This window comes from Neofelis nebulosa, chromosome 2 (assembly GCF_028018385.1).
Source record: "Neofelis nebulosa isolate mNeoNeb1 chromosome 2, mNeoNeb1.pri, whole genome shotgun sequence".
NCBI lineage: Eukaryota > Metazoa > Chordata > Mammalia > Carnivora > Felidae > Neofelis > Neofelis nebulosa.
Window position 1 is genome coordinate 59182248 of NC_080783.1, and position 15016 is coordinate 59197263.

Below are 15016 nucleotides of genomic sequence, written 5' to 3' on the forward strand. Positions count from 1 at the left end.
GACAGCTCAGAGCCTGGAGCCTGCTTCTGGATTCTGTCTCTCTCTCTCTCTGTCTCTCTGCCCCTCCCCTGCTCATGCTCTGTCTCTCTCTCTCTCTCTCTCTCTCTCTCTCTCTCAAAAATAAATAAACATTAAAAACAATTTTTTTTAAAAAGAAACAATTTTGAAATGCAGACAAAACTTAATAAACCAAGATGTACACTGCAACATGGTAAAGACTGGAAAATGACCAAATAGCAAACAATACTATCTGTTACTTGCCTGTGTCCTACCTTCCACTAGTTATTATGTTCCAGAAGGTCACAGACCATATTAATCATATCTGCTGCTATGTGATCTCATGTCTAGCATAGAACAAGCTTTCACAAAAGATTTAACAACAAAAAAAGTCAATATGGAAAACCTAGATAAAACTACACAAGTCTTAGAAACACAAAAGAAAATTTCAATAAATGGACAGCCATATCTTGTTCTTGAATAGGAAGGCAGTATTATTAGATGTCAATCCTCCCCTAAAATAATCTATAGTTTTGATTCAATTCCAGTAAAACCTCAAAGAATGTTTTGGGAGGAGAAGCTGAATAAAATTATTGTAAAATTTATCTGGAAAAATGATCAGTCAAGGATTGTCAGGAACATTTTGAAAGAGCAGAGTAGTGAAGATATCCTTGTCCTACCACATAAAAAGAAAAAAACAGTATTGCAAATTCCCTCATTTTTTTCTTTGTTCATACAACAAGTATTGAGTACTTACTGTGTGTACTTACACTGTTTTAAACAAAACTGGACAAATACAGTAATCTAATTTACACATGGGTTTACTTAGGAATTAATTTGATCAAGTTGGTTGACATTTCAAATCAGTAGAGAAAGATAATCCATTTAATCATTAGTACTGGGATCAATGGATAATCATTTGAGTGGTGAGGAAACGGTAGAATCCTAATTCATACTTTATTTTAGAATGATTCTAGAATCATCATAATTTAAATTTACAAAATAAAGTTATAAATATAAGATGTAGATAATCATTTCTGGGGGCACCTGGGTGGCTCAGTCAGTTAAGCGTCTGGCTCTTGATTTCAGTTTGGTCCGTGAGATCAAGCTCTGTGTTAGCGCAGAGCCTGCTTGGGATTCTCTCTCCCATTCTCTCTGCCCCTCCCCTCTCTCACACACTCTCACACACTCACTCTCTCAAAATTAAATAGACTTAAAAAAAAGATAACCATTTATGGTATAGTAAAAATGACCTTTCTCAAAGGACATCAATGCTAGAAACCATTAAGAAAAATTCCATATAGTGCAGTGTCTGAGAGACTCAGTCTCCCTCTCCCTCTGCCTCTCACCTGCTCATGCTCTGTTTCTGTCTCAAAAATAAATAAACGTTAAAAAATGTTTTAAAAAAAGAAAAATTCCATGTAGGACAAAATCAACCATTATATTTTTAGTTTTCTATTTATGCCAGCTATTTTTCCTTTTTTCTCCTTCCTTGCGCTCTTGAATTTTTCAAGTGTTTATTATTTTACTTCTCCCCAGTTTATTATACATTCTTTTATCATTTTGTTAGTTTCTCTTGACTTATTACAGTCTGCCTTAAATTAATTATCCATTAACCCAAGGACCTTACAACACTTTAACTCCAGTTACTGCCTCCGGTCTTTTGTGCTATGCTCAGACATTTAATTCTACTGTGTTTGTCTGAGTCTTCTGAGAAGCAGATGCCATGACATATGGTTAAATGTATAAGGACTTTGTTAGGGAAAATGACTATGAGGGAAAATGCCTGTGAGAGAAAATGAGGAGGAAGCTAGAGTATGATGGAAGTCTCAACCTGGGTTCGGAAAGTTGAGAGGGAAGAGAAGTTGAGTTGGAAGTGTCCTAGAATGCCACGCCATCTAAGAAAACCTTTGCAAGCCTATCAGGGGTTCCTTGACCCAAAGCCGGCCATTGGAGGATTCCCATGATCCCAGGAATTCCTTAGTCTCCCTGCCTCTTTCAGTCATTGGCAAGAAGCAGCCTTGAGACTGTGGGAAGCATAGTCTCAATACTACACAAAATCCATGCACAACATATTTTGAACACTGCAGCTATGGCCATTGGTCATAAAATTATCATTTTAAATACTCAATATTCATTTAGTTTTACCCACTTATTTCCTGTTTTTGTTGCTCTTCATTCACTCCTGCTTACCTTGCTGATATCCGAGATCATTTTTCCTGCCTGAAGAATGACTCTATTTTAGTGCCAATTGGCTACTGACAAATTTTGTTTTATTTCAACTTCATTTTTGGAGGAGATTTTCACTGGTATTGAGTTCTAAATGACTAGTCATTATTTGTCTTCATCACTTTAAAGGTGTCCTTTACAGTCTTCTGGATTCCTTCCCATCTAGTAAAAAGTTAATCGGTCAGTCCCATATTTGCTCCTTTGAAGATAATATGTATCTTTTCTCTCACTGCTTTTAAGATTTTCTCTCTGTTGGTTGTTGTTTGGTTGGGCTTTTTCCTTTAGAAATCTTACTATGATGTGCCCAGCTATGGTTTCTTTTCATTTATTCTTGTGGTGTATAGAGCTTGAAGCTGTGGATTAATGACTTTTTTTAGTTTTGGGAAATTCTTGGCCAATATCTCTTCAAATATTGCTTTTGCCCCTCCATATTCTCTCTGTCCTTTCCTGCTGAGACTCCAATTACATATGTGTGAGACCTTTTCATTGAGTCTGAGATGGCTCTCTCACTCTTTTTTTTTTTTTTAATTTTTTTTTAATGTTTATTTATTTTTTTGAGACAGAGAGAGACACAGCATGAGCAGGGAAGGGGCAGAGAGAGAGGGAGACACAGAATGTGAAGCAGGCTCCAGGCTCTGAGCTGTCAGCACAGAGCCCGACGCGGGGCTTGAACTCACGAACTGTGAGATCGTGACCTGAGCCGAAGTCAGACGCTTAACCAACTGAGCCACCCAGGCGCCCCTCTCACACTCTTATCTATATTTTCTAAACTTTTATCTCTCTGCTTCAATCAGGAGAGTTTTTACTGATCTTCCAGTTAATAATTTATTTTGCTAAGTCTAATCTGTTATTAAACCAATCCATTGAATTCTTAATTGCAGTAATTAGAATGCTATAGTTCTATTATTTCAACTTGATTCTATTTATAGATTCCAGTTCTCTGATGAAATTCTCCATCTCTTCATCTAATTTTCTTGAACATATAAAACGTACTAATTTAAGTCGGTGTCTGATAAAGCTATGTGGGGAAATACGTTCAAGAATTCCATATATTTACATAAATGGCTTAGAAAAAAGTTTAGGGTGGAAAGCTGCCACCATGGGGCGAAAGCGTCCAAGGTTAGCTAGCGAGATTATTGTAATGGAATCACGCGTAACTTGTTATATCACCTGCAGGAAATTACTTTCCATCTGGTGCCAATATACTATTGTGCTTTGATCACAAACTCCATTGCCCGCCCCCCCCCCGACCCTTTGCTTCTTACACACACAAGTTAACAATTACTATCTGATTGTTCTCTTCATGTTCACCACGTGTGTAAGATCTTGTTTTCTTCACATCACCATGTGTGTAAGATCTTGAGAGCTCAATACGCAGACAAAAGCTTTGTTTGGGGCTCTTGTCTCCTCCCAGACACTAGTCTCTCTCGTATTCAATTCTATGTCTGCTCTCTTGCTGCACAAGAGAGAACTCCAGACTCCTGGTCTGTGACAAAGCTAGTTTGTGGATACCAATGGGTTAGTTTCTATTGTCTGCTTTCTCTTGGTTTTTGGTCATTTAGTCTTATTACCTGGCATGTCTGATAATTTTTTACCCAATGTTGGAAACTATGAATGAAAATTTGTAGAAGCTCTTCATATTTTCAACAGAGGATTTAATTTTCTTCTGGTAAACACACAGAATATAGGTAGATTACCTACTGATCCAGTTGTGACTGGCCTGGTCCCTGTTTCTTCTTTCTCCTAAGTGTAGTTTTTCTGGGCTGAAAGGCTGGGGTGTTTCCCAGGCCTCTTCTTGATTGGCAATCAAATTTAAGTTTTGTCCCTAAAGCCTTGTGAGAGTTCCACATCTCTACTTAGCTTTTTAAGCAGTTAGCAACTACTTTGGTCTTGATTTCTCAGTGTCTCATCCTACATATGTGCCGCTTAGAAGTCAATGATTGCTTTAAGGAGAAATTGTGACAAGAAGGTCAGGTGCTTCTCAGAGTGTAGATAGTCTTTTCTCAATCTGTTGAACCTAGACTCTCGTGTCCTAACTGTTTCAGGCGTTCACCTATGCCTTCATACAGTGCCTTTTATTCCTCCAGCTTTTTTGTTTTCTTCCTCCAGATTTTATAGGTATTCTTAGGGGGAGGTTAGTCTAACACTAGTTACTCCTTAATAACCAGAAGCAGAAGTCCAGCTCTGTGCTTTTAACCCTCCACTGTTGTGCCTCCCACCAGTCTCTTTTTACCCTCAAGTAGTATCAATTTCTCAATAACAGTAATGAACATGATAGATCCATATTGGAACAAGTACAGTTAAAATAAAAACCCATAAAACATATAGTTCCTGGTATCAGATATTTTCAGATACTTTATATTGACAATGTTTAGGAGCACCTGGGTGGCTCAGTCAGTTAAGCATCTGACCCTTGGTCTCGGCTCCGGTCATGATCTCACGATTTGTGAATTTGAGCCTCACATCAGCCTCTGCACTGACGGCACAGAGCCTGCTTGGGATTCTCTCTCTCCCTCTGTCTCTGTGCCCATCCCTGCTTTCTCTCTCTCTTCCTCACAAATAAATAAATCAACTTAAAAAAAAAAAAGAGGAAATGTTTAACTACTGCATTAAAATTAGTTCTAAAGAAACAAGTAACTTTAACATGGTTGACCACAGCTAGTTGTTTGCTCTCTCCTAATACCCTACTACAATGACAGTAAAGGAATAAAAAACGAAATAACCCACAAAGAAAGCATGAAAAGCAAGCATTTCTGCCCCCTCCCATTCCCATGATATATGGGAATAATTAAAAGAAAAAAGCTTACAGCAAGTCTGTACGCAAGATGTGATTCTGTGACATTTCAAATTAAAATAAAACTGACTTCCATATAAAATTATGTTCCGTCCTCAGTCGGTCAACATGTTACCAACTGTTTTATGTTAATAGCAAATTTTCCATTTCTCCACAGGATAGCTACGACTTCAAATTCAAGAAAAATAATTTATAGATAACTTGTTATAGGAGCAAATCTTTCTGTTAATTTTGAGAAAATGCAGGAAGGGAAAAAAAGGGGGTGTACCTGAAAACAGCCCTTCACATTAAAACTAAACAATAAAGCAAAAGCCTACTATCCACTTCTATCTATCAGACACATCGCTTCTGCACCTAGTGAGATTTTAAAATGATTCAAATCTAAATTCCTATAAATGGCAAGTTTTAATGAAAACAGTGTCAGAACCATAACACTGCAATAATACAGGTATTATGAAAATGTTTTCTGTATTCAAAACCTGCAATTCTCAAAATGAAGGGAGGATTTACATGATCACTTGACTAGGATAGCTGTAAGTAATCCACTAGCACGCATTGAATAAGTACTGAGACCGCAGTAGCAGGGTTCAGTAAAATGAATGCAAAACACAGGGTGCAATTTCATTGCAATTTAAACTAGTTATTTAAAATACATGAGTGAATATAGATACAATTTGGATATACATGCAGCACAGTTAATAGCTATCAGGTAGCTGGAAAGACGAGAGGTAGGCTCTTCCGTCTAGAAAAATCATAGGAAAAATTAACTATAATGTACTAGTAGACAATTTTCTATGAAAGTATTGGGAAGACATTTATTCTTTTGGCAAAGCACAGAAAGCTGGATGAACTGTACTTTACACTTGGGAAGAAAAATAAGTTTCAGGTCAGATGCAAGTCTTGCTATAATCATGTATGCATTTTAAATCTATAACTTAGTTATTTTGTACTTAAATATAACAGAATTAATTATTCTGATGCAGCGGCTAATTAATTTATAATTACCTCTATTTTTTCTTTTGTCCAATTACCCTAAACGTTACGATTCCTGACATTTTCCTCTCCACCTGAATTATGTGTTGTTATTCTTCATTTTTTAAAAGGAATACCTGCTAATGTATGTCCTGAGCCTCTAAATTTATTGCCAGAAAAAAAGTACACAACAGCAATCTTTGTTACATTATCTGTAAGCTATGGCTTAATCCAATGAACAATCCTTTGTTAACTTCATCAAAAACCCTTATGAAACACACACAACATATTGCTGCAAGACACTGAACTAGGTGCTGAGAGAAATGTAAGTTCAAATAAGAGAGTCCATTTTTTTCAGTTTCATAGAGGAGATAAACGAGCAGTTTCCTCATTCATAAAATGAAGCTAATACCCAATTCATAGTTCCCTGGAGAACATAATGTAATCACTTAGCACAATGTCTAGCCCTTGATAGCTTTTAATAAATGGGAATAGATATGCTGCAATTGCTACTCCGTCTCTACTTTTACAACAATAGTGAGTCTAAAATTATAATCCTTGGAATTACACATTTTGGCATTTTCTACATATCCATCCACATGAAAAAAAAAAGATCATTTAAATAAACTATTTATTAAATGACAAACTAGCATTAAGAAACTTTACAGGAAACCTTTCAAACGGTAAGACATTTTGCTGGAAAGCAAAATGTAAGTAAGATACTAAATACTTTGAAAACAATGATATTAAGGCATTCTAAAAAGTCACAAAATTTTTTCTGCCATACCAAATAAATAACATAATTGCTTTGTTTAATGGATACCTAAGAGGCAAATACCAATCACTGATCTCTGAGTAGTTGCTTTCTCATTGATTTACAGAACCATATTATCCTTCAAGTGAAGGAATATATTAGTCACATATTTTGGAATATTAGTGGAATGACCCATTCAGTAGTTATTTCACTCAATAATCTTCTAAATAAAAGGTGTTTTTCTGGAGTTCTTTGGAGGCAAAGGGACAAAGATACATTACAAGTTATTTTTTAAGAATTAGTGGTAACTAGAGGAGGCTGGCTGGCTCAGTCAGTTAGGCATCCAACTCTTGATTTTGGCTCAGGTCATGATCTCAGGGTTTGTGAGACTGAGTCCCACATCAGGCTCTGTGCTGTCAATGGGGAGCCAGCTTGGGATTCTCTCTCTCTCCTCTCTCTGCTCCTTCCTCTGCTCATGTTCTAACTCTCTCAAAATGAATAAATAAACATTTTTAAAAAGAGTAGTAACTAAATATAAAAATGGAAAGATATATTAACAGGCAATTTAAAAATCACAATTTTTTAACAAACATAAGAATATGTCTAATCTTAACAGATCTATATTTTAAAATAATAACATGTCATGAATAGACACTTCTCCAAAGAAGACATCCAGATGGCCAACTGACACATGAAAAAACTCTCAACATCACTCATCATCAGGGAAATACAAATCAAAACCACACTGAAATACCACCTCACACCTGTCAGAATGGCTAACATTAACAACTCAGGCAACAATAGATGTTGGCGAGGATGCGGAGGAAGAGGATCTTTTTTTGCACTGCTGGTGGGAATGCAAACTGGTGCAGCCACTCTGGAAAACAGTATGGAGGTTCCTCAAAAAACTAAAAATAGAACTACCCTACGACCCAACAATTGCACTACTATTTATCCAAGGGATACAGGTGTGCTGTTTTGAAGGGACACATGCACCCCAATGTCTATAGCAGCACTGTGAACAATAGCCAAAGTATGGAAAGAGCCCAGATGTCCATTGATGGATGAATGGATAAAGAAGATGTGGTATATCTATACAATGGAGTATTACTCGGCAATCAGAAAGAATGAAATCTTGCCATTTGCAACTACATGGATGGAACTAGAAGGTATTATGCGAAGCGAAATTAGAGAAAGTCAAGTATCATATGACTTCACTCATATGAGGACTTTAAGATACAAAACAGATAAACATAAGGGAAAGGAAGCAAAAATAATACAAAAACAGGGAAGGGGACAAAACATAAGAGACTCTTAAATATGGAGAACAAACAAAGGTTACTGGAGGGGTGTGGGAGGGGGGATGGACTAAATGGGTAAGGGGCATTAAGGAATCTACTCCTGAAATCACTGTTGCACTATATGCTAACTTGGATGTAAATTAAAAAATTAATTAAAAATAAATAAAGGCAATGAGATATTTAGAAACTGTTTATAGAATAGGGTAAAAATAGAGATAGAAGCAAAGAAAATAAAGATAAAAACCATACAATTTAAAAAATAATAAATAAATAAATAAAATAGTAACATGTCATTTTTGCCTACACAATTTGTTAAGGTTGAACAAAAATAATATCCTACATTGATAAATATATTAGAACGGCACTCAAATATTGCTGGTAGAAATTTAATTTGATGCAACTTTTCTGGTGGCCATTTTGACAATGTGTTTCAAAAGCCTTTAAACATGCATATGCTTTGACCCTACATTCTACTTCTAGAAACATATTCTAGGAAAATAATCATGAATGAGAATATAAATAAGGTATAAGCATATTACATAATTTTCAGTACTGAAAAACTAAAAACAACCTAGATAATGGGGAATTTGTTAACTAAAGCATGAGTCATACAATCAATCATTACTATATAGTGATTATAATACAACCATATGGAAGTAAGCAAGATATCACAATATTAGAATACTATGCATCTTTAAAAAATTTTTTTTAATGTGTATTCATTTTTGAAAGACAGAAACTGAGCACAAGCAGGGGTGGGGCAGAGAGAGAGAGGGGGACACAGAATCTGAAGCAGGCTCCAGGCTCTGAGCTTGTCAGCACAGAGCCCGACATGGGGCTCAAACTCACAAACCACGAGATCGTGACCTGAGCCGAAGTGGGACACTTAACCAACTGAGCCACCCAGGCGCCCCTAGAATACTATGCATCTTTTAAAAATGAGAAAGTTCTGTACATATCAAAACAGAATTATCTATATTATATATTGCTAACTAAAGAAAAGTTATGTGCAGAAATGTGTATATGGCATACTGCCATTTCTGTAAAAAAAAGAAAAAAGAAAAAATTACATATACATATTTGTTTCATTAAGCATATATTATATCTGGAAGACATAAGGGAATACCTACGGAAAAAAGAAATGAGTATCTAGAGACAGAGTAGGAATATACTCTTGTATACTCTTGTGTACCTGTGGATTTTGAATCATGTGAATATATTTCTATTTCTATAAGTAAAATAATGTCATAGAATATTAAATAACATAGGAAGGAGTTCTGCTTTCAATTAAGCTAAGTAAGTTCCTATCAGACCAACCCTCCCTTAGATAACTATAAACTTGGGATGTAATACAAACTATCAGGCACCTGCGTGGCTCAGTCGGTTAAGTATGTGACTTTGGCTCAGGGCATGATCCCGAGAGATCATGGGTTCGAGTCCTGAATCAGGTGAGCCTGAGCCCCACTTGGGTGAACACAAGCCCCACTTTGGGTGAGCCCCACTTCTCTCTCTCTCATTGTCTCTCTCTCTCCCTCCCTCCCTCTCTCTCTTTGCCCTCACTTGCACCCTCTCTCTTTCTCAAAAAAAATACAGACTACCTGAAGGTTCTTTCCAGTGAACAAAAGCAGGAAAATTCTGCAGGGGGACATTTGGAAGATGGGATGAAACACAGGATAAATTTCCTATTTGTGTTCCGGCTTTTGCTCAAGGGAAGGCCACCGTCAATGCTGTGCAGTATTGTGCAGGTATTTACAGAAAATCTCCGTCTATCTGGCTTGAAGAACCAGAGGTCAACCACAGGTACTAGAAAGGGAAGGAGGAATCCCATAAAAGACGGAGTTACAGAGAAGAACCCCCAAATTCTGTGGAAAAAAAAAAAACAAACCTGCCCAAATCTCCATCTGCTGTGTGAATCGCCATGTGAGGCAGTTTGCAAGCAGCTCAGCTGAAGATGAAAGAACTCAGCTGAAATTTGAGTTGCCCGCCCGTTGGGTTTACAGATTGAGTACGACCAATTAAATTGTCTGCCAAATCAAGAGTTCTTTCTTTTTCGGTGAATTTTGGTGGTTTGTGGCTTTCAAGGAATTAGTTCATTTCCTTTACTTACTGAATACACTTAGAGCTGTTTGTAGTATTCCTCTATTACCTTCCTTATTGTGCTGTGGTTGATAATGGTATTTCTCTTCCTGCCATATAACTTGTGTTGTTTTCCTCTTTTTCTTTGTCAAACTGTCTACAGTGTATCCATTTTATTGCTCTTTTCAAAGAACCAGCTTTTGGTTTGATCAATTTTCTCCACTGCTTTGTTATTTTCAATGTTATTGATTTCTGCTCTTGTTTTTATTATTTCCTTACTTTTCCTTGACTGGGATTTTTGTTTGGTTTGGTTTGTTTGATTCATTTGGTTTCCTTTCTTTTTTTTTATTTAAAAAAATTTTTTTAATTTTTTTTTTTATTTTTGAGAGAGGGAGAAACGGACCACAAGTGGGGGAGGGTTAGAGAGAGGAGACACAGAATCCGAAGCAGGCTCCAGGCTCTGAGCTGTCAGCACAGAGCTTGACGTGGGGCTCGAACTCACAAACCAGGAGATCATGACCTGAGCCCAAGTCAGACGCTTAACCAACTGAGCCACCCAGGTGCCTCCATTTTGTTTCATTTGTTAAGGTTGAAAGTTTAAGTATATTATTGATTTAAGACCTTTCTTATTATGTTCTGTGAGCACTAAATGCTATAAATTTCCCTGTAAGCACTACTTTTGCTGCATCCCATAAATTTTGGTATATTCATTTTCACTTCATTCCACTCAAAATATTTTCTAATTTCCCTTGAGACTTCTTTTTTTTGACCCACAGATTAAAAGTATGTTGTGCAATTTCCAAGTATTTGGGGACTTTCCAGATATCCTTCTAAAATTGATTTTTAATTTAATTTCATTATCACCAGAAACCATCCTTTGCTCACTGTTTCTTTTAAATTTGGTAAGACTTGTTTTATGACCCAGGATATGGGTAATCTTGATGTCTGATGTGCACTTGAAAAGAATATATGTTGGGGCGCCTGGGTGGCGCAGTCGGTTAAGCGTCCGACTTCAGCCAGGTCACAATCTCGCGGTCCGTGAGTTCGAGCCCCGCGTCAGGCTCTGGGCTGATGGCTCGGAGCCTGGAGCCTGTTTCCGATTCTGTGTCTCCCTCTCTCTCTGCCCCTCCCCCGTTCATGCTCTGTCTCTCTCTGTCCCAAAAATAAATTAAAAAAAAAAAAAAGAATATATGTTACGCTGTTGTTGGGTGGAGTATCCTATAAATAATCAGTTAGATATAGTGGTTGATGGTATTATTCAGGTTTTTTATTATCCTTGCAGATTTCCTGTCCAGTGGTTCTTCTGATAACTAAAAGAGAAGTACTGAAGTCTCCAATTATAATTATGAAATTGTCTATTTTTCCTTTCAATTCTGTCAGTTCTTCATGTATTTTGAAGTTTTGTTGTTAGATGCATATATATTTACCAGGGAAACATAATAAGCCTAAAATAACCTTTCTTTGATTATGTAGTGTCCCTCTTTCTCCCTGGTATTTCATCTTGCTCTAAAGTCTAATTTGTCTAAGGGCACCTGGGTGGCTCAGTCGGTTGAGCATCTGACTTAGGCTCAGGTTTGTTGGTTCAAACCCTGCATCAGGCTCTGTGTTGATAGCTCAGAGCATGGAGCCTGCTTCAGATTCTGTGTCTCCTTCTCCCTCTGCCCCTCCCTGCTCACGCTCTCTCTCTCTCAGAAATGAATACATGTTTAAAAAAATTTAAAAATAAAAGAATTATTATCCTCTCAAAATTATACAGTGCTTCAGTCATCTCAGAGGAAAAAAAAGCTTACAATATCAGTTTACAAAATTTCAGTTTAATAAAACTATATCTCTACTAAGAATAATTCCCCTCAAACCAGATTTTATCATATCCACATTATACCTAGACAAAATATAATTTTTCATTCTGATATTATTCCAATGATAAAATTACCTTTGTGCTTATTCAGAAGCTTGTAGCCTTCACAGTATCTGCCTGGTGAAAGCATCATCTTGGCTGTGTCAAGATAAGAGTATGTTGCAGCAAAATCAAACTCCGTTTTACCATCCCACCAACCTTTCTGCTTAGCATAGTTTCTCAGGTCTGGATGTTCCCGATCAATCTTGGTTGTTATAGAAAGCTGATTAGAAATATTACGAACTCCCTCTATTTTCAAAGAAGAACAAGGAAAGGGAAGAGAAAAATCACATTTAACATACTGTATTTATCTGTACATTATAATTATTAACCACTATTTAAATGTGAATGTAGACTTCTCATCTATTACACACTCAAAGAGATAAAAGAATTACTTAAAAAAAATTTTTTTAAGTTTATTCATTTTGAGAGAGACAAAGCATGTGAATAGGGAAGGGGCAGAGAGAAAGGAGAGAGAACCCCAAGCAGGCTCCATACTGTCAGGACAGAGCCTGACACAGTGTTCAATCCCACGAAATGTGAGATCATGACCTGAGCTGAAGTCAGACACATAAGTGACTGAGCCACCCAGGCACCCCCTAGACGTTACTTTTTAAGAAGTAGTCATAAATAATATTAGAACAGAAATATAAGACTTTGCAAAATATCATGGCACTAAGTTATAACAAATTTTCAACTAAAAAACAAAACAGGTGGGAGGGAGGGGAGGGTGGGTGATGGGTATTGAGGAGAGCACCTTTTGGGATGAGCACTGGGTGTTGTATGGAAACCAATTTGACAATAAACTTCATATATTGAAAAAAATTAAAAATAAACAAATAATAAAAAACAAGACAGAAGAAACAATAAAAACCAGTTCTAAAGAGATCACAGTAAATAAAAGAGATCATGAAAAATGAAAATTGATGAATGTTTTAAAACAGATTTAGAATAACACTCTGACAAGTAGAAATCAATTGCCCCCCAATTAGAAAATAATAAAATGTCTAAATTCGCTTTTATATCTTAACAAACACACAGGCAAAATATAAAATGAAATGTCCATCAAAACTGGCAATGACTTATTTTGAAAAATAACATCCAAATCCTCCAAAGCTCAAGGCTACCTTCATGAAGACTTTCTGAATTTTTCCAGTCCACAATTACTTTTCCCTTCTCTAATTGTTCATAGCATCTATGTGTCTGAATCATTCATGCAACATGTAATATTTTCTCATGTGTACCTTATCTCCCCTGTAAAACTAGGAGATCCAGGAGGTAAGTACATAGGAAGTACATGATCATGCTTAAGCACAAGACTGTACTCTAATGAAAGAATATTGAACTGAGAGTCAGGATGGAAAGATTTAAATTCTAAGCCTTTCGGGGCGCCTGGGTGGCTCAGTCGGTTAAGCCTCCGACTTCAGCTCAGGTCACGATCTCACGGTCTGTGAGTTCGAGCCCCGCGTCAGGCTCTGGGCTGATGGCTCAGAGCCTGGAGCCTGCTTCCGATTCTGTGTCTCCCTCTCTCTCTGCCCCTCCCCCGTTCATGCTCTGTCTCTCTCTGTCTCAAAAATAAACGTTAAAAAAAAATTTTTTTTTTAAATAAAAAATAAATAAAAATAAATAAATTCTAAGCCTTTCAATCACTGCCTTGAGTAAATCACATCCCTTTTCTAGATTTCCTCACTTTAAAAATGAAAGGAATATTTGATCACAAAGAAACCACAAAAAACATGTAAAGCATCCCAAAACAATCAAATTGTGTTACTTTACTCAGTGTTTATGCTTTACTATAATATCAACATATTCTTTCCAACCCTAATGGACAGACACAAATCCCCAGCCACACTCCCCTTTCCTTACCTCCTTATGCATGTGTGATCAAATTTTTGAGTTCAGCCCAAAGGTAAATGAGGAAGAAATGGCAAGGGGTTATTAAGTGGAAAAGTACTATAAAACAGCCAAGAGCAGCTGCACAGAAAATATATACAGGTTATATAAAATTAATATCATAATATAAAAAAAAGATAACATCATCTTTTCCTCTTTTTCAGAAAAGTTTTTTATAGTGCTCTTTCACTATTACATTCTTTCACATTTTTTTTTTTTTCATTTCCCCTGCACTTTAACTCTTTATTGCACTGGATTATAAATCTTGAGAAACAATTAAATGCAATGTCTACAGTTAAGGGGGTTATTTTATTAATTGTAAAACAAATTAAAAACAAATTAAATCATGAGAAGTTGTCCATACCTTGTACTTTTTCTGCTGCCCAGTACTTCCCTGCAGTCTCCAGAATCCAGGCTTCTTTCCTATCAGCTATCAGGAAACTGTTGTGATAGCTGAATACCATCCTACCCTCTGAACAATTTCCACCCTGGCCATATTTTTCTAATAGATCAACAATGACATTGAGGGCTTTTTCAGCTGTATCAGCTCTTTCAAGGCCAAGTCTAAAATAAAAATATTAAAGTTCTCAGATTAAAATAGATTTCCATTATTTTTCTTAAATAATTTCATGCACATGAGATTTTATTTTATATTCAAAATAAAAGTTCTTTTTTAAGAACTTTATCTGTTTTAAGTTAACAGATAAACTGAAATCCAACTTTAAAAAAAATTTTTTTTAACGTTTATTATTTTTGAGAGAGACAGACAGAGACAGAGCACAAGAGAGGGAGGGGCAGAAGAGAGCGAGAGACACAAAATCTGAAGCAGGCTCCAGGCTCCAAGCTGTCAGCACAGAGCTCAGTGCAGGGCTCGAACTCACAAACTGTGAGAACATGACCTGAGCCGAAGCTGAATGCTTAACTGACTGAGCCACCCAGGCACCCCTGAAATCCAAGTTCTAAGCCATTCCTTCTGAAGTCAGTTTGAAATCATGAAAATAAAGTTTTTGGAGTGAAATAGCTCAATGTTAAAATTCCAATGTGGTAACTTTTTTTTTTTTTTTTAATTTTTTTTTCAACGTTTTTTATTTATTTTTGGGACA

The 15016-nt window shown here is 36.4% G+C and overlaps 1 protein-coding gene across 2 annotated transcripts in view; it reads right to left on the reverse strand.

Moving 5' to 3' along the window:
* SCRN3 (secernin 3) overlaps nt 1-15016 on the reverse strand; it is a 33607-nt gene that overhangs the window by 13166 nt on the left and 5425 nt on the right. For both annotated transcript variants that reach the window (XM_058713645.1, XM_058713652.1), the window contains exons 4-5: nt 14278-14477; nt 12057-12269 (exon numbers count right to left, since the gene is read on the reverse strand). In XM_058713645.1, coding sequence (XP_058569628.1) covers nt 12057-12269; nt 14278-14477 — 413 coding nt within the window. The remainder of the gene's footprint in view (nt 1-12056; nt 12270-14277; nt 14478-15016) is intronic.